This window comes from Lepidochelys kempii, chromosome 4, assembly GCF_965140285.1.
Source record: "Lepidochelys kempii isolate rLepKem1 chromosome 4, rLepKem1.hap1, whole genome shotgun sequence".
Lineage (NCBI taxonomy): Eukaryota > Metazoa > Chordata > Testudines > Cheloniidae > Lepidochelys > Lepidochelys kempii.
The window spans coordinates 30,264,291-30,290,522 of record NC_136383.1 but is presented as its reverse complement, the minus strand read 5'-3'; the positions used below and the strand labels follow the sequence as shown (position 1 = coordinate 30,290,522).

The window sequence follows — 26,232 nt, the reverse complement described above, 5'->3', positions numbered from 1 at the left end:
TACAAAATGAACAATTTTCATTAACATATCTTGCTCTTTTGGAGCTGGTAACCTTCCTCCTACTCAAAAGTTAGTCTGAGTTTTTAAAAATCCTGTGGTAATCCTGGACATACATGAAAAAGACACTGCTGTTTAAAGTTCAACAAGTATTTTATTTGAAGCATTACAACCTAAATCATTTCCACATGGCTCTGGCAGAAATACGACACTTTAGTCCATCACCTACTTTTTCCGTTTGAATTCCAGATCAAGGCTGCAACTGGCTCATTATCAACAGCAGACTAGCATATAATGCAGTGTTAATCCCTGGCAATAAAGATTTGTTGGTAATGTAAGATACAGAAAAGACCACTTTAAAGATTGTCTGGACATTGCTGGCAAAGCAAAATGGAAAGTAGTAACACTTCTGGTAAACTGAAAAGTCCATAAAATAGAGAAAACATACACAGGTGTACTGGAAGAAAATCCAATAAAGACATTCTTTTGAAACAAATGAGATGACTAAAACAACTACTAGCTCAAGACATTTGAAGCAATGCCATGGCAAGAAATCCAGAATCCCTTACTATTCACAGATGATGGGAATGGGAAAGGTAATGAGATTTCCACCTGAGGGGCCATCCTTCATAACACTCTTTGTCTAGTGGGTCTCTGATAAACCTAAAGCTCTTTCTTCCTCCCTGTCCCCCCACAACTGTTGTGTCTTTTCTCTATTCCCAGAGCCTCCTGGGTACTGAAATAGGTACAGGTCTTCATGCTTCTCTTCCCCCAGATACTCCCCACTGCTGTGAACAGATGGGATTCCAATACTATAGCCCTTCCCCTCGACTCATGGCTGCTGTGAGGAGTGACCAATCTCCATTCCTCATTCCCATTCCATTTTCTGCATCCTCATCCCCTGTAATTCAGCATCTGGCTCTGCTCCTCAGAGCAACCTCAAAGTGCAGTAGCCCAACATGAAACTGACAAGATTCTTGACCTTTTCCATTAGACTAACAGCAAAGAAACTGGTGACTATCTCATTAATTTCACTCCATTAATGACTGGCAGATCCATCTGCAGATTAGGGAGAAAACAATGCATCAACAAATATAATGAACAGAAGCTTCATTTTTAGAAGTTTAAATTATGTAGAAATTGATGAATTAGGCTTCCTTGTATTCCCGGGAAAACACCACACATACTACTGGTGAACAGATACTTTGAGCTAGGACTACAATGTGTGACCATAATCTTATGTTATACATTTCAACTCTAATTGCATTGTCCTGTCTTATTCATGTTGCTGATGTTTATTCACATTTCTCATTTCTTTTCATGTTCTGGGGATACTGGGTGGTTGAATCAGAAGCATTCAGCAGGAAAACGTTCTTACACCCTGTCATCCCTCCTTCCAAGCTTGGTTGATGTAGCCCAGCAACTTCCACTTCTGCTCCCAATTTCCTGCAAGACGTTGGTTGCTGGACATTCTCATCTCTTCAAGACAATCTATAAATAGTAACCTTGTGCTCAAACCAAGTAAGAACTATTGCCATTTTCTTTAAGGTACATCATTTCAACGTACATATATTTATTCAACGGCGAAGACAGAAGAGCATTATAAGCTATAAATTTCCTAGAATCAAAACAACTTTTTCAGCTTACCAAAACCAGATTGTCTGTGTTCTAGGTGTGGGGTTTAACCTAATCCCTTGCAATTTATGCATTGAGCAGTAATCAAGGCCTCAGCAGAAAGATTCATGAAGAACTGACCCTCCTAGCACTCTCACTCTTCCTCCTCCATCTCAGTTCAATCTGTTAAAATCAGTACAGTATCCTTATTTTATTTACTTTTGGTTTGTTTTATGTCTTAACATCCCCTACAATTACATGTATCTGAAGGATAGTGTCAAAGTGCAAACAGCATTTTTTGGCCAAAAAAATTTCTCATATATATTACAGAACAATGGAAAAACTAAATCCAGCCAATAAAATATTGCAAGGTCAAGAGACTTGCTATTTTCAACTCTGGTCCTAAGCTACATTTTGTGGATTTTATACCTTCCTGATGCATGAAGAGGCCCTATATTTGACAAAAAGATATGGAAACAACCATTAATGTAGATATGCTTTTTTTAAAAAAAATCTGAAGGCAACATATTTTCATTATAATTAGGCTTAGCTGAATTTATTTTGTATTATCTGTTGAAATTAATCAACGTTTATTTTAAGCACTTTTTAGATTTTTATAATATAAATTTTAATAGCAGGAAATTATGGGGGGGGGCACACAATTATTTAATGATGGAAGACATTGAGGTTCAAAAAATTAAAACTTTATGAACGATTAAAACAATGTCAATGTCATGTCAAAATATACAAAATAAATCGCCATAAATCAACAAAGGGAATCATTGGAGTATGCTCCAAAGAGACATTTTCTGAAAATTGTAACCAGAGTTATATACGCAGAGACTGTTTATGAGTTGCTGAGCAAATAAATTATTACATGCAAGACACATCAAAGAAAAAAGATAAAAGCCAGGATTGGAAATGGGGACAGGAAGGCAGATTAGATGAGTCTGCATACTTACGGAGAGAGGAACACATTTCTAAAAAATTACAGAATGCTTAAATAAATTAGAATTCTTATTATCCAAAAATTGCAAACAGCAGGGTTTCACTGATTTTATGAAGAAAATTAAAGAAAAATGAGACCCTCTTGCACCACTAGTTGCTCAAACTATTTAGGATGTCAACATCAGTAAAATTACCAGTTTTGAGAATCAGCATAAAGTGTGGTATTTGCATGGTAAGATGTTTTTGAAATAAGACTTCATGCTCTTCAAAAATATTTAAAAAATAAAACAAGGATATCTAACATTAAGGACATGACCAGAGAAATTCTAGGAATGCACTGCAGCTTACATTATATGGCATCAACCACATTGAATATTAAAATTTACTTTACAGCAAAATTTGGCAAAGGCATACCACTAACTAACTAGGATGCCACAAAAGCTTCCAATATACTGGGATCTCCTTTACTCAAGTTCACATGGAATTTTAAGATAGCCTGAATTGATCTGTCGCATTTAGCAAGAGCCTGGTAAGCTTCAGGAGGGGGTTGGTTTTCTCTTTATAATGTCAGGCAATTAACTTAGGGCAGGTCTACACTTAAAAAGCTGCACCAGTGCAGCTGCGCCATTCTAGTGCTTCAGTGAAGATGCTACTACACTGATAGGAGAGCTTCTCCTGTCAGTGCAGTAAATCCACCTGCACGAGATGCGGTATCTATGTCAACAGGAGAAGGTCTACATCGGTGTTAGGTTGGTATAACTACATCACTCAGGTATGAAATCGATGTAAGTTTGTAGCTGTAGTGGCTCCAATCTCTGTCAGGTAAAATACATAGCAGTAACAACAACTTAACTAAATGGATGTAAGAACTCATGCAACTATTATGGAGAACATCGGCTAACTTGCAAAAATGGACAGACACTTGGATTGTTTAGCCCTTTTCCATCCTATAGACTTCTCATCTAATAAAAGGTCTCAAATCATAGACTACCACTGTTGAGTCAGATGTTAAAATTATAGCTATAATCATGTCAAATTACCTCAGTTAAGGCTCCTATTTTTCCAAGTTTAATTGTTTTCTTGTCCATTTTATGCCCAAATTTATTTCCAACTCACAAATTTTATGAACTGTAACACTGAATCTTGAAATAAAGAATATAAGCAACTACAAAAAAGTCAGAGAAGACTACAATATTTCCAGCTGCTTCTCTTGCTATTTTCATATATGCCAGACATCTTTATTTTCCTTCTTGAAAAAGCATAATATTTCATTTCTAATCTGTCCCTCTAAATTTATCTCCTGGTCTCAGCATTAGGAGTGAAAAGTTGTGTTCCCATTTTATCCCGAATATTTTTTAAAATAGCTTTTACAGAAGGTACTAAAACGTATAATAGGGAATAAGCCAAGGCCAAAGGTCTTTTCCATGTCTAACATCTTTAATTTTATGAAAGATTTGCTAGTACGTCATTTCCTATCATAGGAACATTTATCCTATATCACCACATATCCATGTCTGATGCGCAAGACAATTCAAGACCCATAGGGCCCTATTATTCTCTCAAAAGAAACAAAATAACTCCCAATGAAGTAAAGGTAGTAAGAGAAAAAGGAAACAACTATGTCCCAGTTGATTGGCTCTAAGATTTTCATTACTAATTTTCTGAATTACATCTGTTAAAATTAAACATGCAGCTCCACTCACTGTTTCAGAACTGGAACATTTTATGCTACCAGCCCCTTCACTGGAGTTAGCAAAATATTAAGTGGAATATTGTATAACAAATACAAAAGTGTATTTTAAAATCACTTTAAAAAGGCTGCATAACCTTATTACATTTCAGTTTTAAAATACCGTCCCTCCAAGTTCTGAAAGGAAATCTTGTCATTACCCACAACCAGTGAAGCATATGACATCTTCAAGTCCTGTATTTCTATATGGAATTAAAGTAATGGGAAGTACTGATACCTCTGGTGGGGATGGATAGAATAGCTACCATAGATATGAAAAATAATCACGTATTGAATTAAGATTAGACAGGTCTCTGGAGACACTGGACATAACAGCTGAAGAAAGATTAGCCACATCATGCTTTACAGACTAATGGCTGGCTAATTATACATAAATTGCATCACCTATGAACCAAGGGGCTTGTCTGCACTACCGCACGGGGTCGATCTAAGATACGCAACTTCAGCTTTGTGAATAGCATGGCTGAAGTCGACGTACTTAGATCTACTTATCGCGGTGTCTTCACTGCTGTAAATCGACAGCTGACGCTCTTCTGTTGACTCCGTTTGCACGTCTCGTTCTGATGGAGAACAGGAGCTGACAGGAGAGCACTCAGAGGTCGATTTCTCATGTCTATACTAGACACGATAAATTGACCCCTGCTGGATCGATCGCTGCCCGCTGATCCTGCAGGTAGTGTAGACAAACACTTTGATTCCTAATGAAGGCTCTGGTAATTCTTTCTTCATAATTTCCAACCTCCTCAAAGCATAATGAAAATTCTGTGGACTGAACTGTGCTAAAATGACAAGATTAGAAGTGAGAGTAAAGAGCAATAAAACAGGAAACCTGATTATTGGCCATGACCAGTGTCATGTTTACAACTTGCAAGACAGTGAAATGAAATTCTTACAAGGTCACGTTGGAGGGAGAGGGAAAGGTGATCTTGGCAGGCCACAGCAAGGCAGCTATCATTCTCTCTTACTGAATATTACAAAATTGTATACTTATGCCCTGTCTTACATCCACATATATATTAAACCATGTTAAACCAAATGCAACTATCCTTTCAATTGAGGATGGCAGCCAGCAGGTGGAGAACATCAAGAGTGCATAACAAAGGCAAGATGATATTTCTGACCAAAGGCACTGGGGATTATTCAAAGTTTTATTAAAAGCATTCACGACATCTGTCTATTCATGAAGGGCAGAGGGAAATTGTTTTTTATGATCTCCAATAAAAGAGCCACACATAGTAAACTGAAAAGGAGTACTTGTGGCACCTTAGAGACTAACAAATTTATCTGAGCATAAGCTTTCGTGAGCTACAGCTCACTTCATTGGATGCAAGCAGTGGAAAATACAGTGAGGAGATTTATATACACAGAGAACATGAAACAATGGGTGTTACCATACACACTGTAACAAGAGTGATCAGGTAAGGTGAGGTATTACCAGCAGGAAAGCGGGGGGGGGGGGAGAAAAACCTTTTGTAGTAAGGTGCCACAAGTACTCCTTTTCTTTTTGCGGATACAGACTAACACGGCTGCTATTCTGACACAGTAAACTGCATGGGATGTGGAATGAATCCCAACAACACTACTGCAAAATAAGTATTTTAGGAATAGGAAAAACGAGGCATAGATATATTAATTGACTTGCCTAAAGGATGCCAGTGACAGAGCTGGGAACAGAACCTTAACATCTGACTCCCAGTAAATCATATTCCCATATCACTTACGTAACCCACAATATATGCTAAGATTTAAAATGTATATATGTATTCATACATTTTAAATCTTTTCAAATGTCTCTTCTGAGGGTGGGGTGAAGGAGCTGTGATATTACTTCATTCATATTTGTACTATATTAAGCAAAACAGTTCAAATGTATAAAAACATAGTTGTAGTCAGAAAAGTTCCTACACAAAATGATGCCTTTGCAGTCAGCAGATCTGTTCTGTGTCTGCGTTCTAAATGACATTCAAGGCCCCATGTATTTTGTGGCTATGGTAGATACTCATCCATCCTTCAGCACACATTGTCTTCCAGAATTTAAGCTTTCATTTACAAAATAATGCCTCTAATATTAAAAGAACCTTACAACTATAACCCAAATGTTAATCAAAATAGTATTGACTTCCTGAGCCTGCAGATAGTCTGAAAGGGTAACTCAGAGGAGCATTATGTCATTTGGTGGATTGTTAGCCCTGAAACGTGAAGATTAACAACATAAACGTGAGCGTTTAACTATTTCACTACTCATCGTTTAACCTTAAACATACACCTAAGGTGTTTACCTCTATAGTTCCCACACGTGGTCCCACACAGCCCCAGCTGCTTGAAACGTCCAAGCCTACAGCTTCCCCAGTTAACTCCCATTATGGCGGCTGGTACAAAGACATGCGGGTCACTGAATAGCGTGAAACACCACAGTAACACGGGGGCTGCCCTAACGGCGACCGACTGTCACACTCCATCTGGAGCCAAAGGGAAGCTGCTGTGGCGCCTGCACGGCAGCACCCAGGTCCCTGCAGCGGGAGGCAGGACAGAGTAGGCGCCGCCTGCCCCGCGAGCACCAGGCGCTGCGAGCAACAATGCCAGCAGCGCGCGCCTGCTGCCGTTGGCGCCCGGGCCGGCGCAGCGGCGAGTTGAGCCGGAGCCCCGCCGCTCTGGCGCAGCATCGGCTGAGCGGAGCGCTCCTAACCGCCAGCGCAGCCGGCCGCGGGGAAGCACAACCACCGAGAAAGCGGCCTGCAGAGCCCGTCACAACGCGAAGGGCCGGGCCGGGCCCGGTAACGGCCGGCCCCACGATGCCCACAGTGCCGACACCTCCGACGGCAGAGCCGAGCCACTACGCTCGAGAACTGCTCCGGGGGGGGCGAAGGGGGGGGGTCCCCTGTGATTGTGGGGAGGGGGATGTGCGCGCTCCAGGGCGGGGCTGAGCCCGGCTCGCGGCTCCGCGCGCACACGGTGGGAGGAGGGGAAGGAATAATGGAGGTCTCATCCCTTTCTCCCCCGCGGATCAGCACCAGAGAACACGGCTCGGCCCGAAAGAAACTCACATGAACCGGGGGAAGCCGGAACCGAGGTCACCGCCTCCGCCGCAGCGCCCAGAGGAGGCACGAGAGAAAGGACCCTTCAGGGCTGCCCTGAAAGGCGCCTGCCATTAAAATGGATTGTGCAACCTTAGCTCCCCAAATGAGCCATTTACAGCAGTTACATACCCTCCGCACAGAGCCCGCGTCTGTACCTCACGTTACAAATAATTGCAGTTGCTAGGCATCCGCAGTGTCACCCGCTTTCCCGGAAACCAGGGTCCTTCTCCTCGCGCCGGCGCTGAGTGGTGAGGTAAGAGACGCGCGGGCGGGCGGGCAGCCAGTTCGGCGGCACCTATTCGCGCACGGAGGGGTGGGCCCTCGCGCTCGGGAGGCAGTGGCGTCCTCGCCAAGGGCCGGGGAGTTTCGGAGACACACGGCAATGTGTGGAGTAGCAACGGCGGCGCGAGGGCCCCTGTAGGTGGCTCGTGCCTCACGCCCAGCAGCTGTAGCAGGTACCCACCCTTGCGCCCTGTCTCGCCCAGCTCCGCTGCAGGGACTCGCTGCTCCCCGCGCGCCGTGCTCCCCGGGCGGGGGGGGGTCCTTGCAGCCACTGCGCTGCTGGGCCCGGCGCGCCCTACCCCCGAGGGGTGTCCTTGCAGCCAGACTCTGATGCGCCCTGTGCACCATATTCTAGTGCCCGTTCACCAAAGCTTTCCACCTTCTGATCCCTTTTTTTCCCCTTTCCCAAATTAAAATGAATACAATGATGTTCTCTGGAGAAAGAAAAGATGTATAGGATTGTATCTAGCCTATCCTCTTCCTGGGAGCCAGTGCAGGATTCTTCCTTGCAGGATGTTGCTGTTTGTGCTTTTCAGACTGATGCCTTTAGAGCACTTCGGTATGCCTTCGCCCTCCCCCACGACAAATCTATCCGTCTTTCAAGAAGTGATTTTTCTTGCTAATTGCTTCAAGGACTGAAGAAATCCACCTGCTAGTGGTGAGGGGAAAACCATCTCGAGAGTGTGGAGGCCAGTGCATTAATTTTCGCAAAACTAATGAAAAGAAGTTTCAGGTCATTATCCTTAGGAAGATATATGCACTTCATGGTAAGATGGTTAAGCTTGTAGTGAGCTGCTTTCCTGAGTCTGCAGATAGAAAGCTACAGAGATCCTATTAAAAAGAAAAGGAGGACTTGTGGCATCTTAGAGACTAACAAATTTATTTGAGCATAAGCTTTCATGAGCTACAGCTAAAATAAATTTGTTAGTCTCTAAGGTGCTACAAGTACTCCTTTTTGTGGATACAGACTAACACGGCTGCTATTCTGAAACCAGAGACGCTATTGCCTTAGTAGCTTTGCCAAGTAGGTACAGAGTAAATTTACATGACTTCCTGTCACTTTCTCTTCTGCTTTTCAAAACCCTAGGAAGCACAGTGAAACTCATAAGACTCAGGTCAATTAATGCTGTTGCCTGGTAATAGAGCAAGGGCAGAGACGGAGTCCAACTATTTACGGGTGAGGATGACCCCAAAATGACAGCTGGAGTAGAGGGGAGTTTGGGGAGTAGCAGTATTGGATCCCTAACTGCCAAGAAGAATGAAGGGGCAGAGAGCTGCTTCCTTCCAGCAGTCTATCTTGAGGGGAGAGGCATCAAATTGATCACCCAACTGTTACCTAAACAAAGATAGAGGCCCCCGATCGGGGTCTAGGGAAAACAATATTTCCATTGCCCATATTCTTGGGGTGAGACTGCCTTGTCACAATGTGTTGCCTTTGGCTATTCTGCTGAGCCTACTCTCAAATTTCTATCTGCTGCTAGCTAGTAGGAAACAGCTACGTGTATCATGTCCTCGACCAGTCTGAGACTTGCAAGCTTTCCAGCAGCAGTTCAACAAACTAATTAAAATAAATCTTCACCCTGGGAAGCTGCTTCATGTCTTTTATTCCCTGAATATTTGTGGATGATGCCTAAATTGAAGGGGTAGCAAATATACAGGAGAACAGAACTTTTTAAGTGCGAAGTAACCTGGAGATAGTAAAGCATGCCTTGCTGCAATGAGAATGCCCAGTATTGAGCCATGAACCCGGGAGAGAAGAACCAAATATTGTGCATACAGAATTGAGGGAAATGATCAAGCAGCTGCATCCAACATATTAAAATGAGATTATTTTCATGTTGTTTTCTTAATACTCTCCAAATATTACTTTTCTTTTAACAAAATACCATAGTTATAACCAAGGAATTGGGATCATAGGTGTCCACAAGAGGACCTTGATGGTCTGAAATATGAAAATGTTTGATTTAAAAAAAAAAAAGCCTCTTAATCTTCTAGTAGTCTGTTTTAGTTTTAACCTTTATAGAAGAAGTGGCTTTAACTACTTTTAGAAGACTGTCTTACTTTCTCCTGTGCCTGGATTTTGTTGTTGGACAGAGTGAGGCTAACATGTACAACAAACATACAACAATTTCCAATTAATCTTTTCCCATTTCTCTTCCTTCCTCCTCAATAAGAGAGACTGTGAAGTGATGGTGTCTGCGTAGTTTCTTACTTTCACTGTTTTACAAGTTGCATTGTTCTGTAATGAAAATAATGGGCACCCGGGATGTGAAGGGTCAGGAGACATGGACATGTTTAGCTCTTCTGTCTGATATAAATAAGCCTCTTTCTCAATTCTTTTTCAGTCTGAGCTGAGACCTAGTTGTTGGATTGTCCTCAAGGTCTCACCAAATACACTCTTTTTTCATAATTTTTTCTTTAATGAACAAACCACATCTGAAATTTGCCAACAATTATTTTTGCAAAATCTAATGCACAAAAATTGGAATTGGAAAAAACAGAATTGGAAGTAAAATCAAGAGGAATTCTTGAAAATTACAGGCAGGTATGTTACTTATTGTAGAATGAATATAACTGAAATGTGAAATAAAGTGGACTACAATATTTAAGTGGAGGACTTATAAGGTTTATGTCTGCTAAACTTAATGAATGACACAATAAATCTATTACTTTCATTGTACAATAAGTTTGACAAATCCAGTATATTTCTGTAAAACTGATTCCACTTATTTTCTTTTTTCTTAAATCTACCTAAAATATTAAAATATGTAGGTAGTTATATTTGGTTCCTCAACTAGTTTGGATAGCTGTTTTGTACTTCTAGAAGGATTGCTTTTAATTTCAAAGATCATCTGGATAGCCAACAAACTTTTAAAAAGAGGAAGTACCATATATACTCGTTCATAAGCCGAATATTTTTGGTAAAAAAGTGACTCCATCAAAGAGCGGGGGTCGGCTTATAAACGGGTCTACACCAAAATGTGATGATTTTAAGCTCTATGAAATCATTGAATTGAATATCTAATACATTGTCTTTTTGTTTACCTGGAGCGTCTGCAGACATGGAGCCCCTCAGTTCCCTGTGGCCGCGGTTTGCCATTCCCTGTTGTTCCCAGTCACTTCCCGCAGCTCCCATTGGCTGGGAATGCAAATGGCGGCCACTGGGAGCTGAGGGGCTCCATGTTTGCAAACGCTCCAGGTAAACAAAATGTCCTGACCCGCCAGCGGCTTACCCTGACGGGCCGGGAGCCAAAGTTTGCCAATCCCTGAAATATAGGGTCGGCTTATGAAAGGGTCATTCATTTTTACCATTTTTACTTGTCTATCTTGTGGGGGTCAGCTTATAAACAAACCAGCTTATGATCGAGTATATATGGTAAGCATATTTCAGCATACTTAAGTGCTATCACATTTTCATTCTCAAGAAAAATCTTTACAGTGACAAGTTCTTGGGCACATTCAGATTTCTGAAACTTACGGTAAAAGCGATTTAATGAAGCAGTATTGTTTCCATTAAACTTTACACTTCATAATTCCATTTCAGTATATCTAACTAGTTTACAAAGGGGGGGGGGGGGAAATGTCAAGGTAGTAATTTTAAGTGTTCGTATGATGCATTTGACTACCAGAGCCCAATTCACTGTCTTTTATGTCCAAAGAGGCTCTTCTGTATCTCTTGTACTTTTAGAACATTATTGAAACTGAGTTTTGTCCAGCCTGTTAACTATTTTTGCATATTTTTACTATGAATACCAATTTTAAATGAGTGCTTCCCAAACTGAGGCCTGTGGAGTGCTTGCTCATGGTCATTGATAGCTGGTTGATCGCATGGTCTGGTTGTCCTTTCTTGCTTCCAGCTGCTAAATTTTAATATAGACAGTTAAAAATGCTTTTTCTTAATCTTGCTTTTTCTAAATTTGCAATTGCTGTAGTTACAGTGGGAATGTTATTGGGATTGGGAATGGAACAGAGGATGGTTCATAATACAATTTCTATTAAGTTATGGATTTGGTTAAAAGAATCAACTACATTAGACACGTTGTTTAGTTGCTCCTAGAATTGTTCCTTAACTATTTTTTTAATTATCACTTTAAAGGCAGGATTGTTTTAGTCTATTTTAATTCTAGAAAACTGCATGCTTTAAACAAGAAACAAAATACCTATATTTGCAAAATTTTGAAACTTATATTTGTATTTCCTTTTCCTATAATTAGAGGTGGACATTCAAGTCCTAATACCTACTACATTTGCTGAGGAAGACTTATTCATCCATGGTTTGTGTACTGTGGAGACTTTCCAGCTTAGGGCTTGAGCCGGCAAACATTTATTGCCAGCTGTAATAATCACTAAATGGGACTAGTTATGGTAGTGTGCTTGTAGTAAGTATTTGCAGGATTTGGCATTAAAAGAAAAAGGTACAGTGAGACCCATAAGATAGTGTTCACCTCACATATGAACCTCTTAAAAATATTAGGGTTGTAATAGGATATTATTGGTGTTGGTTAGTGTTTGTGGGTCCTGTAATGGAAGTGGAATTTTAAGATGTATTTGAATGGAGATAATGGAATTGGGAGTATGTTCTAGGCATGGGATGCAGCATAGTTCACTTCTGAGACTAAAGTTTCTGTGCAAGACCTTCTTAGCAGTTGTGTTAGCCTATCATGCCTCTTTTCTACCTCAGATACTTAGCATATCAGACCTGGAAGCAACTACTTAGTTTTTTGCCATTTTGAAAATGCCAAAGTACAAGTAAACATAATCATCTTCTTTTCCCTCCCCCACCCAACTACAGTTGCTTATTTAAAGTTTTATTCATGTCTAGTTGTATTGCAAAAAAAAAAGCAAAGCATCTTCTTCTTTTTTATCATAATTGGTTCTTATAACTTATAGAATTGTTAAATTTCTCTAGCAAAAAAGTTTTGTGTACAATCAAAACCAAACAAGTGCTTATGGGGTGAATATGTTAAGTCTCCAGTCCTGCAAGCACTTACGCATGTGCTTAACTGTAAGCGTAAGACTGTGTGTGTAAGTGTTCGCAGGATCAGGGCCTTAATTTATAGAAGGCATACAGTTAAAGTGTTGATATTGTGACTTACTCGAAACAGGCAGACCCTTGCACTCACACAGAGCCCCTTTGAAGTCAGTGAGGCGCTAATGTCTATTTGTGAAGGATCAGGGTCAAATAAATATACACTTAACTGAAGAAATACAAATAAAGTATATCTTTTTAAAACTGTGTTGAGTAATAGAATAAAGCATTACTATAAAAACCTTAGTCTATGCTGTTTCTCATTTATTTTCTTAAGATAGCAACTATATAATGGCACAGAATATGTATCTGATTACTTCTGAAGTTAGTATTTTTAATGCATTCATTTGTGGTGGAACAAATGCTTAATTCTGTCATGTGTTTGTAGATTATATTTGCTGTGTACAACAACCTTGTTTAAAATTTAAACCAAAATGGTGCCACATCTTCTAATTTTTGTTGTTGCAAATCAGGATTTTCAAAATATAAAGAAAAGTCAAATCTGAAACTTTAGTAAGAAATTCGATTTCTTTTGTCCAACATAAGTTTCAGTGTGTAAAGTTAGGCAGCATTAGCTTAAATACAGCACGCATTACCTAAACATTAAATATACAGCCCATAGATTTGTTATATTTACACTCTAGTATATTGTTTCTACATTCAGTGTATGTTTGTTCAATTTTTTTTAACTGGAGGGAGAGTGATTCACAAAGGGAAGCTGAGAAGCCCATGCTATGAACAAGGTGGCATTCCTTCAGTAAAGAGCTACTCTTGACTGGCATATTTTTTTAGTATTATGTGCTTTATTTTTCTTGGATAACTTTCTCAGTGTTAGTGAAATGCTACAGGGCAATATTAAGACAGAAAGGAAAAAAACTAACTAGTTTTCAGACTCCTCAGTTCTTTCTAAACAATTTTATTTTACTAAGTGTGTTGTTTCATGTCACTGTTGAAATGTAGGAAACACGGGGGGGCTGGGCTTCTGGGTGCAAGAGACTGGCAAAGTCATCACACACATTGGAACTCAGCTTCTGATTCCAGCATGTATCTCATCAGAATCATCTACTGAGCATGCCTGGCCTATTTTATAGCTTCTCCTTACCTGAGCTCTGATGGCTCAGTTCTCAAATTTTGAATATTTATGACTCCACATACCGGGGGAATTTGATCATGGAAATACTGATCCACCCAATGACTACCAGCCCTTAACTTCTGGATGGTTCTGGGCACTTCAGGTAAATGGTCTTACTGTGTCTTACTGCATGTGTACACAGACAGAGATACAAACAAACACAGTTAATTTCTCAGCGACCTCCCTTTGTCTCTAAATAAAATTCTGCAATGCAAAAGGTATGTGGATTGTTTTTTTGGGGGTGGGAGTTATGTAAAAAGGGAGAAATAGCAGAGTGTGCAGCCAGAAAGAAGCAGTGCCTATATCAAAGCAGAACAATAGGAAGAAGGGACCACAATCTGGGAACTGGACCAAAAAAAACCTGCTGTGGCTGCAGATTGTAAAAAAGACCCTATTTGGGAATATTTTCAAGAAATTTCTGTACCGCTAGGTAAAAAAGGAACACGTGCCAAACGTAAATAGTGCAACAAAGAGATGCAAGGTCTGGCTGTCCGAATAAAACAAGATTATGAAAAAGGCTCTTCAGAGGGCAGTGACTTTGAAGATGATTATGTGGACATGCTTGAATAGTCTGGATCAGCTAGTTAGTAAATTTATTTTGCACCATTCTTATGGACTGCCTACCATATTTTATTATGCTAGTAAATGATAACTTAGATTATTATTATATACTTGTGTTTTGGGTGGATTTCTTCACTTATGAATTTCAAAATGTTTTCAAAATATAATTGGTATGTTACTTTGTTATGGGAGTATTTATCAGTTACGTTTTTACTGTTACTCCTCAACTTACTTATTTTATTGCTAATTTTTATTTTATTGATGATCAGACATCCTAGGTGAAGATTTCCTATTTAAAAGTAAAGTTTTATTGGGAAGTTATTAATTTTAAGGTTTAATTTTTTTTTCAAACTGTTTGGAATGGTGCTAGAGATAAGGGTTTAAATAGATATAGATAATCCTTTCTTGTTAATTATATTCCCTTTAAAACTGGCTTTAGAATAAATTATATCAGTGGTAGAAGCAGCTGCAGTATGAGGAATTGTTTATTTACAACCTTAGTTTTTTAAAGCAGTGAACTCAGTACCACTTCAGTGGGTGAGTGATTTTTTTTTTTTTAGGGCTGTCAAGCTATTAAAAAAATTAATCGCGTGATTAATCACGCTGTTAAACAATAACAGAATGCAATTTATTTAAATATTTTTGGATATTTTCTACATTTTCAAATATATTGATTTCAATTACAACACAGAACACAAAGTGGACAGTGCTCACTTTATCTTTATTACAAATATTTGTAATGTAAAAAACAAAAGAAATAGTATTTTTCAATTCACCTAATACAAGTAGTGTAGTGCAGTCTCTTTATCATGAAAGTTGAACTTACAAATGTAGAATTATGTACAGAAAAAAACTGCATTCAAAAGTAAAACAGTGTACAACTTTAGAGCCTACAAGTCCACTCAGTCCTACTTCAGCCAATCGCTCAAACAAGTTTGGTTACAATTTGCAGGAGATAATACTGCCTGCTACTTGCTTACAATGTCACCTGAAAGTGAGAACAGGCGTTTGCATGGCACTGTTCTAGCCAGCATCGTAAGATATTTTTGTGCCAGATACGCTAACGATTCATATGTCCCCTCATGCTTCAACCACCATTCCAGAAGACATGCGTCCATGCTGATGATGGGTTCTGCTTGATAACGATCCAAAGCAGAGTGGACTGACGCATGTTCATTCTCATCACCTGAGTCAGATGCCACTAGCAGAAGGCTGATTTTCTTTTTTGGTGGTTTGGATTCTGTAGTTTCCACATCCGAGGGTTGCTCTTTTTTAAGACTTCCAAAAGCATGCTCCACACCTCATCCCTCTCAGATTTTGGACGGCACTTCAGATTCTTAAACCTTGGGTCAAATGCTGTAGCTATTTTTAGAAATCTCACATTGGTACCTTTTTGCATTTTGTCAAATTTGCAGTGAAAGTGTTCTTAAAACGAACATGTGTTGGGTCATCATCCAAGACTGCAATAACATGAAATTTATGGCAGAATGTGGGAAAAACAGAACAGGAGACATACAATTCTCCCCAAGGAGTTCAGTCACAAATTTAATTAATTCTTTTTTTTTTTTTAACTGATTTCTTTTAGCATAAGAGGTTCTGAATCTCCATCATCTGCAGTATCTACAACTTCAGTGTCATCTGCAGGTACAGTAGAACCTCAAAGATACAAACACCAGAGTTACGAACTGACCAGTCAACCACATACCTCATTTGTAACCAGAAGTACACAACCAGGTAGTAGCAGAGACCAAAGGAAAAAAAATAAACAAATACAGTACTGTGTTAAACTTCTAAAAAAAATAAGGGGAAAGCAGCATTTTTCTTCTGTATTGTAAAATTTCAAAGCTATATTAAGTCAACGTTCAGTTGTAAGCTTTTGAAAGAACAACCATAATGTATTGTTCAGAGTTTCGAACATGTCAGAGTTACAAATGTTCCTGAGGTGTTCATAACTCCTGAGGTTCTACTGTATCACCAACAGTGCTGCAACTAAACATATGTCAGACAATAAATTACCTGTGTTTGTGTTTAAAAAAACCCAAAAAGCTACATCATCCTGTAAAACCACCAATCATAATCAGGACCAGCAAATTGCAGCAAACCTCCATAGATTGTTCAGTTCATTTATGCAACAGATTCTTCTCTTTGTCTTGTTCAGAACAAACCATTCAGTGACCTAGTTCAGTTATTATGACCAAGCTACTCTCTACCTAGCAAAGTAGACATTGCTAGAAAGTTGCTGGATATAGCGTATAAGAAGGAAATTGAACAGAGTGCAAAAAACATTGATGGGAAAATTTCTTAATCTTCTCCATCAATCAAGACTCAGTGTACACAATGACCTAGTATTATGTGCTTGTGTGACAACAGAAGATGGGGTTGTTTATCTCTCAGAAACAATTGACACATCAGGAAAGGCCTATTTCGAAGAATATTTAAAACTGTGAACTAAAATTCAAGTGTGTAGTTTTCTCACAGATAATGCTGCAAATCGTTGGTAGCAAAGATAAGAGGGAATTTAGGATAAAAAGAATGAAAGGAACCTGACACTTATAACCTACGAGTGCAGTGCTCATTTGATGCATCTTTTACCCAAAGACTTAAGTACAATTTAAGAATAATGGACAAAGTTGCTGAAATTATTTCTACAACAACCACTTTGTTTCATTTTCTCTGAAGAGAGCAGGAGGATCCAAATTAATTCTTCCCCAAGATGTGCGATGGAATTCAGTGTTTGACTGTTTTGAGCTATTTATTAGGAGCAGGCCTATTCAGATGACAATTTGTGAAGAAAACTGTGACAAAATTCATGGAACTATCCCAAGCAAAGTAGTTAACATGGGACTAAACAGAAATGTAAAGATACGCTGAATATACTGAAACATATTTCCATAGCCCTGGACAAATTGCAGAAAAATTGTTGCCGTATTGGTTGATGCTGCTGAAATTTGGAAAGGACTTCAAGAAACATGGAAGAAATACCCAACAACAAACTTAAATTGTAGGCAGCAAAGAAGCAGATTTTCTTGCCAGTATTGTCAACCCAAAGTACAACGGGTAGGTGCCTAACTGCTGAAAAACATGCTGCTGCTATGCCATGGGCATCTAATAAGCACTCATCAGTTATGCCAACCATATTAAATTTCAGGGCTGGAGGTGAACCATTCAAGTAGTACATTTTTGCTGATGTTTTAGAGAGTCCCCATTCAACTGGTGAAAGTCACTAGCTAAGCACCTGGAGGGTTGAAAAAGGAGGAGTACTTGTTTTTCTCTTCCAGTGTATGAATAAAAACGAGGAGGGTGGGGATGTACTAATTGTAAAAGTTTGAAGGAGTATTGTGTTTGAGACTGTCTCATTTTGAAGAGACTTAGGGTACGTCTACAGTACAAAATTATTTCGAAATTATTCTATTCCAATTTTTGGAAGCGATTTTATATATTCGGTCTTCCGTGTCCCCACTAAAGCGCGTGAATTCGGTGGAGTGCATCCACAGTACCAAGGCTAGTATCAAATGTCGGAGCGGTGCACTGTGGGGAGCTATCCCACAGTTCCTGCAGTCCCCACCGCCCATTGGAATTCTGGGTTAAGCTCCCAGTGCATCATGGGGCAAAAACATTCTCGCGGGTGTTTCTGGGTGTGTGTCGTCAGTCGCTCCTCCCTTTGTGAAAGCTACGGCAGACAATTGTTTCACGCCTTTTTGGTGTGCAGACGTCATATTGCTTTCAGCAGACGGTGCACCGCTGCTCTCCTGCTTCTATGAATCCACCTCTCATTTCCTCTCATCTTCCTACGTAATCTCTACTATCTACTCTTTCTCTTCCTCAACGAACGGTTCCGCTGCCAACTCTGCTCGGCCATCGTGAACCGAGCAGCACAGCTTCCACAGCCAACTCTGCTTTCCTGCCATTGCTGCGCTTCCGAGCTTCTCCATGTTGTCTGTCCTGGGCTCCCACCTCCGTGAAAGCTACAGAAGACAACCATTTTCCGCCTCTTTTTGGCTATCATGAACCGAACAGCACCTCTTCCACTGCCACTTTGCACTCCTACGTTTTGCACCCTTTTTCCAGGATTACCCATACAGGCGCCATAGCCATGGAGCCCGCTCAGATCTCCCACTGCAGTTTTGACCATTGTAAATACCTAGCACATTATTCAGCAGTATGTGCAGTGCCTGCAAAACCGGGCAAGGAAGTGACGACAGCGTGATTACGATAGTGATGAGGACATGGACACAAACGTTCCTAGAAGCACAGCATGTGGCGATTGGGAGATCATGGTGGTGATGGGCCAGGTTCATGCCATGGAATGCTGATTCTGGGCCTGGGAAACAAGCACAGACTGGTGCGACCACATAGTATTGCAGGTATGGGATGATTCCCAGTGGCTGCGAAACTTTTGTATGCATAGAGCCACTTTCATGGAACTTTGTGACTTACTGTCCCCTGCCCTGAAGCGCAAAGACACCAAAATGAAAGCAGCCCTCACAGTTGAGAAGTGAGTGGCCATAGCCCTGTGGAAGCTTGCAACACCCGACAGCTACCGGTCAGTTGGGAATCAGTTTGGAGTGTGCAAATCTACTGTGGGGGCTGCTGTGCTACAAGTAGCCAACGCAATCATTGACCAGCTGCTATCAAGGGTAGTGACTTTGGGAAATGTGCAGACCATTGTGGATGGCTTTAATCCGCTGGGCTTCCCTAACTGCGGCGGGCTGATAGACGGAACGCATATCACTATCTTGGCCCCAGAACACCAAAGCGGCCAGTACACAAACTGCAGGGGGTACTTTTCCATGGTGCTGCAAGCACTGGTGGATCACAAGGGACGTTTCACTGACATCAACGTGGGATGGCCGGGAAAAGTGCATGACGCTTGCATCTTCAGGAACTCTGGTCTGTTTGAACAGCTGAAGGAAGGAGCTTACTTTCGAGACCAGAAAATTACTGTTGGGGATGTTGAAATGCCTATAGTTATCCTTGGGGACCCAGCCTACCCCTTAATGCCATGGCTCATGAAGCCGTACACAGGCACCTAGGACAGTAGTAAGGAGCAGTTCAACTATAGGCTGAGCAAGTGCAGAATGGTGGTAGAATGTGCTTTTGGATGTTTAAAAGCGTGCTGGCGCAGTTTACTGACTCAGTTAGTTCTCAGCACAACCAATATTCCAATTGTAACTGCTGCTTGTTGTGTGCGCCACAGTATCTGTGAGAGTAATGGGGAGATGTTTATAGTGGGGTGGGAGGTTGAAGCAACTCGCCTGGTGGCTAGTTTTGCACAGACAGACAACAGGGTGATTTAGAAGAGCGCAGCAGGGCGCACTGCACATCTGAGAAGCTTTGAAAGCCAGTTTCATGACTGGCCAGGGTACGGTGTGAGAGTTGTTTGTTTCTCTTGAAGTTACCCGACCCCTGTATATATGAAAGGAAATAAAGTCACAATTGTTTAAAAACTGTTCTTTATTATTTGTTGCACAACACACTTAGAGAAATAAGAAGGTACACCCGCGGGGGGGGGGGGTGGAACTGGGGGAGGGGAGTGGAGGAGGAGGGAAGGACAAGTCCAGAAACCAAATCAAAACTTCGGATATGCGAGCTTTCTGTTGCTTGTGCAATCCTCTGGGGTTGAGTGTGTGGGTCCCCATAGCCTCCCCCTGCTATGTTCTTGGACGTCTGGGTGAAGAGGCTATGGAACTTGGGGAGGAGGGAGGATGGTTATACAGGGGCTACAGCGGCAATCTGTGGTCTTGCTGCCTTTCCCGCATTAGATCCACCATACAGCAGAGCATGTCAGTTTGCTCCCCCATGAGCTTGACCATAGCATCCTGCCTGCTCTCATCGCGCATGTCCCTCCTCTCTTTGTGTTCATGTAACGCTTTACGGGACTCGGCAATTGTTCGCCTCCATGCATTCAGCTGGGCCCTATCAGTGTGGGAGGACTGCATGAGCTCGGCGAACATGTCGTCCTGACTTCGTTTTTCCCACCTTTTAATCTGGACCAGCCTGTGGGACGGACTAGATAGAGGCCGTGTTGAAACATTTGCCCCTGCGGGAGGAGAAAAAGGGAGGGTAGTATTTTAAAAGATACATTTTTAGAGAACAAAGGGGACACTCTCTTTCTCAGTGAAATAGGCAATTCATAGTACACAGCACATGTTCTTTCTGTACAAGGTCGCATTTTGCCTTTTGTACTGAAGTGCCTGCCACTTGCAAGCCATCACATGCAGCTGGGCAACAGAATTCAGCTTGCAGGCAGCCATGGTAAGCCCTAGGGGCGTGCGGGGTTCTGCTTCTTCCGCATTCATTTCAGTGCTTTCAAACTGCTGGGCCCCCTTTCCCATAGCAAGCAATGCCTGGTGGATTTGCCATTTAAAAGGAGAGCCTGTGGGCTCTCTAGGATGATCACTTCACACAACACCCTCTTTCCCTCCCCACCCCCACACAAACCGACCCACCACATGGCTCTGATGAGGCTCTGAGCAGGGATGAGCCCTTTAAACTAAACGCAAACAGCCCAGCGAGGCTGGGTTTCCCCCCGCCCCCCACCGCGTGGCTCCGATCAAGCTCTCACTCATCAGAAGTGCCTTCTCCAGGGCCATGGTCTGGGAGCATGCCTTGGGAGTGGGGGGAAGCTATTGGCTCCAGCATTAAGAATAGTTCCTGGATTGGGGGGAAAACGGATTCCCCACTTGCTGCATGTGTACTCCCCTCCTCCTCGCTCCGTGCTACTCCCCCCTTGCAGATGTCGACGGACAGTGGTGGGGTAGCGGTCGTCACCGCCCCATAATTGAATGCAGCTTACGGTAGAAGTGGCATGTATGGGGCTGTGACCCAGAGCGCCTGTTCGCCTCCCTGGCTTTTTGGTACGCTTGCCTGAGCTCCTTGATTTTTGTACAACACTGCTCTGTGTCCCTGGAGTAGCCTCTTTCCATCATGGCCCTGGAGACTTTAGTGTACATATTTACGTTTCTTTTTTTGGAACGTAGTTCTGCCATAACAGATACATCTCCCCAACATACGATGAGATCCAGTACCTCCCGTTAGGACCATGCTGGAGCTCATCTGCGAATCCAGGACCACATGGTTGCCTGTGATGGTGGATTCTGCATGGTCGCCTGTGATGGTGGACTGTGCTGATGGTCACCTGTGTTGGTGGTAACCAAACAGGAAATTCAAAAGTTTCCGGGGCTTTTACTGCCTACCTGGCTAGTGCATCGGAGTTGAGAGTGTTGTCCAGAACGGTCACAAGGGAGCATTCTGGGATAGGTCCCGGAGGCCAATAACGTCTAATTGTGTCCACATTACCTGTAACCCAGAACTGCGATTTCGATTTTAGTGCTACTCCACTTGCCGAGGTGGAGTACAGAAATTGGATTAAAGAGCCCTTTAAATCGGAAAAACTGGTTCCGTCGTGTGGATGGAATCAGTTTTATTTCGAAGCAACTCGGCGAATTTCAAAGTAACCATGTACTATAGACCAGGCCTTTGGCAAGTAGGAACTCTAGTCACTTTTACTTAGGCATATTTAAAAGTTTTCCCAGGCTGACCTGAAATGATCAGTTTGGTTCACTGACTGCAGTTAATCCTTCTGTTTCTTTAATAAATCATTTTAGTTGTAAATAGGAAACATGTTTTGATAAGAGAAGTTTATGTATTCAAAGCATTTAAGGTGGTTTTGTTTAATAAATATAAATATTATATGCGGTCTTGTGTGTTTAATTAAATTCCGGTTACCATCCTAATGCGGCTTGACACAAATCATGAGCAAAAAGTTTATGTAATAGAAAATCATGAATGAATTATTACGTATTTAAATACTAAAATGTACAATTAATAAGCATCTGAAATATTAAGGTATAGAGTTGTTTAAATAGATCTATATATTTATAGAGTCGCCTCCTAAGTAGAAAAAAATGTACCTTTTTCTTTCGAAAATAACTGAAGTACAAATTGAAATGTTGATCAGAATCATTTATTTAAATTGAGACGTTCCACTTGGTGATTTAAATCGCCTTGATTTAAAATCAGTCCACCCTGAATGCCAAGTTAAAATTCTGTATTACTTATTTTATTCCTTACTCTATCTTCCTTTCTGTCCTTCCACTCACTTCTGTAATCTGTTTCTCACGTGCCTCGTGCACACACATGCACTTGCTGTCTCTTTCACACCTGCTGGCAACAGGGACAGTCATGTCTAACGATGGCCTATGCTGCCAGGCTTCACAGCCCAAAACTGATTGGGGAAATGGGTTAAGCAAAGTCATACACTCAGCTGCATTAGATTCTGATACTTGGTCCTTCATGTCAAGATGTTAGCAGGCCAGCTGAAGAGGGGGAATTTGTGACTTAACCTGTCAAACATGTATTTATTGGCGGGGGACATGTTGTTTTTTGTTTTTGTTTTATTCTTGTATTGCACAGCGGTGACATATTTTTCCAAAAAAGCGTGAGTGAAATTTTAACTCTAAATTAATTGAAATGCCATGTAATGCTTGGCCCAGACTAGGGAACTTGCTTCCCCAAGAGATAAGAATGATGATGGAACTCACCACTTCTGGAACTAAAAGCAAAACGCATTTCTTTGAATCGGTGTTTCCAATAACTTTTTCACATACGGACACTTCACTGCCACTCTTACACATGAACATAAAGAAGCAAACCAAACCTACCACCTAATCAAGCTGTTTCTCATACTTGGCTGGGAAAGAAGTGGGGAGGGGGAAGAGAAACTCTTATTTTCTATTTTTGGATACTTATGAGATGTTAATATACTCCAGTGATGAAGGGTTATCTGCGGTACTAAGGACACCTCAACAAACAGTGTTGAATTTTGAGAAACGTAACTTGTGGTTTGCTAGTATGTGGTGTGGTTTTAAGAATATATTTTTCTTTCATTCCATTTAAAATCCATCCTTAACCATCAAGATAATGCAGACTCTGTTTTATTTTAAGACTGCTTAGCTTCTTTTGTTGGTTGCTTTATTTAACTTGATATTAACACAGTCTTCACTATAAATCTAAAGTTTATTTTAATCCCTGAACATTGTTTAACACTGTCTAGCTTCCCTATTACTTTTGTAATGCAACAGGGCTGCATAATTGTGATAACTGATGCACAAGTGTATTTTTTTTTTGTTTTACTAAGAATTATGCTTTAGTGGCTTTATTACTTTAAATCTATTCTATCTCATATTTTGGCAGTATTAATAATTTGTTAATCACAAAACCCTTTTTGCCATACTTCAGATTTTAGGTGAAATTCTTCATTTTCTTTTCAGGCGTGTGCACTGCTTGGAAGAATTTAAGGGGAAAAAATGTTTCCCTTGAAGGATGCTGTGATGGGTGCCTCCACTTTCTTTGCTTCAGCTCTGCCACACGATGTTTGTGGAAGCAATGGTCTTCCTCTGACACCAAACTCCATCAAAATTTTGGGCCGTTTTCAAATCCTTAAGGCAATCACTCATCCCAGACTTTGTCAGTATGTGGACATTTCTAGAGGAAAGCATGGTGAGTGTTTTCTTTCCTAGGGAAATTGCATTTTTATGCAAGAAGATATTTTACAGTAATGATTTTGTTGATGTTTGAAGTTAACTGCCCCAGTAAAAATTTTTCCTTTGTGGCTTACTTTGGAGAAAGCGTGCACATTTTGTTTTCAGGACAGCAGTGTGGCTCTATCTGGACTGACTCTGTAGCAGTCTTATTGCTCTGTCATTACACATAACAAAAGCACATGTAAGAGAGACAAGGTGGGTGAGGTGATATCTTTTATTGGACCGTCTGTTGATGAAAGAGACAAGTGTCACTCTTAGTAACTTTCCCATACCTGAAGAAGAGCTCTGTGTAACTCGAAAGCTTGTCTCTTTCGCCAACAGATGTTGGTCCAGTAAAAAGATATTATCTCACTCACCCTGTCTCTTTAATATTCTGAGTCTGACATGGCTACCTTAATGCTCCATAAAAGCAGATGTAGGTGGTTTGGCTGAAGGTCTCTGTAATCTGGTTATCCACATAACAAGGAGTGATAACTTTTAGGTATTTCCTTTTCTTTTTCACAAAGTTCTCATCGCTCTCTTTTCTTTCACTGCCCCTCCCTGCCCGTCCAATTTTTTTTTCATTGAAATCTGCAGATTTCTTCATTCACTTGCCTTGTGGGTTTCTGGAATTCATCAATTTGTCTAAATTTTTTTACATATTTTAATTTCTTTAGCCTTTCTTTTAATCTTTAACCTTTAAAAGAAATATGTTCTACAGAAGGAGAGCCCAGCAATTCCCTCCCAATCTTCTATTATGTCTTGAATCTTAAAAAGGAGTGTGAATTTTGTAAGGCAAATTGACTTTAAAGTAGAAACTAGGGCTGTCAATCGATTAAAAAAATTAATCGTTATTAATCGCGCTGTTAAACAATAATAGAATATCATTAAAATATTTTTGGATGATTTCTGCATTTTCAAATATATTGATTTCAATTACAACACAGAACACAAAGTGTGCAGTGCTCACTTTATATTTATTTATGATTAAAAATATTTGCACTGTAAAAAACAAAAAGAATAGTATTTTTCAGTTCAGCTAATACAAGTACTGTAGTGCAATCTCTTTTTCATGGAAGTTGCCATGCAACCTCCTGTTTTCACTGTTAGGTGACATTGTAAATAAGAAGCAGGCAGCCTTATCTCACGTAAATGTAAACAAACTTGTTTCTCTTAGTAATGGGCTGAACAAGGAGTTGGACTGAGTGGACTTGTAGGCTTTAAAGTTTTACATTGTTTTGTTGTTGAGTGCAGTTATGTAACAAAAAAAACCCTATATTTGTAAGTTGCACTTTCACCATAAAGAGATTGTACTACAGTATTTGTACGAGGTGTATTGAAAAATACTATTTATTTTGTTTATCATTTTTACAGTGCCAATATTTGTAATAAAAAATAACAGTATAAAGAGAGCAATGTCTACTTTGTATACTGTGTTGTAATTGAAATCAATATATTTGAAAATGTAGAAAAACATCCAAAACTATTTAAATAAATGGTATTCTATTATTGTTTAGCAGTGTGATTAACTGCACGATTATTTTTTTTAATTGTTTCACAGCCCTTTTTCAAACTATTAACTATCAAGGCAGAAACAATGGATGTATTGTGCTTGTACTCTGTGATAACTCTGTTATAACTATTTAAGGTTATACTTCCAAATAAACTAACACTTTCCTACTAAAATAGTATGGTGACTAGGCTGACACTAATATGCCTGGCAGGTGCAGAGCATTCCTCTCATTAAAAATAGCAAGGTCAATGTTTGGTGAATTTTGATATGTTCTTGGAAAGTATTTTTGTTTTTGCAAGTGTGTTTCATATTACAGAAAGCTGTCAGAAAGGTATGTTGTAGTGAAAATTAAACATGGAGGCATCTCTAATATAGGTAGTCTTCACTATTCGCAAAAATGTTTCTTTAGTAACAATTGAAAAGGTGACAGGTCTTGGTGTTTTAAATTTATCTGTGAGCATTTAAAAAAATCTGCTGTATTTTATATATAAAAATAAAGCAATTTTGTTTCTGTGCAATCTGAGTTGTAAGCATTTTGAAGGATGTATAATGTGGCTATATTCAGTGTATGCCAAGATATTTACAGTTCTTTAAAATAAGGCATTCTCTTAGTCACTAGCTTATGAAATGTTGAGATAATGCTGTGTGTCCGGATTCTAAAATTGCTGTTGGTATATTCTTTTAATTAGAGAGGCTGGTGGTGACTGCTGAACACTGTGAAAAGAGTCTGGAAGATTTGCTGCGAGACAGGAAACCTGTGAGGTACAGTATCAGGGAAAACACAGGAAGAGAACACACTAATTAA

The 26,232-nt window shown here is 40.3% G+C and overlaps 2 protein-coding genes across 20 annotated transcripts in view; one reads left to right on the top strand and one right to left on the bottom strand.

Moving 5' to 3' along the window:
• AIMP1 (aminoacyl tRNA synthetase complex interacting multifunctional protein 1) overlaps positions 1-7,458 on the bottom strand; it is a 64,833-nt gene extending 57,375 nt beyond the window's left edge. The window contains exon 1 of the mRNA XM_073340847.2: positions 7,354-7,458. Coding sequence (XP_073196948.2) covers positions 7,354-7,355 — 2 coding nt within the window. The 5' untranslated portion in view covers positions 7,356-7,458. The remainder of the gene's footprint in view (positions 1-7,353) is intronic.
• A 161-nt stretch (positions 7,459-7,619) lies between these two features.
• The window catches only part of TBCK (TBC1 domain containing kinase), a 280,573-nt gene continuing 261,960 nt past the window's right edge, over positions 7,620-26,232 (top strand). For 17 of the 19 annotated variants that reach the window (XR_012158524.2, XR_012158514.2, XR_012158513.2 and 14 more), the window contains exons 1-3: positions 7,621-7,841; positions 23,663-23,891; positions 26,117-26,189. Coding sequence is in view for 1 of the 19 variants with exons in the window: in XM_073340839.2 (XP_073196940.2) it covers positions 23,699-23,891; positions 26,117-26,189 (266 nt within the window). In the remaining 18 variants the exon portion in view is untranslated. Of the gene's footprint in view, positions 7,842-10,013; positions 10,214-23,662; positions 23,892-26,116; positions 26,190-26,232 lie in introns of all 19 variants that reach the window. The other 2 variants (XR_012158518.2, XR_012158526.2) reach the window with 2 other exon arrangements.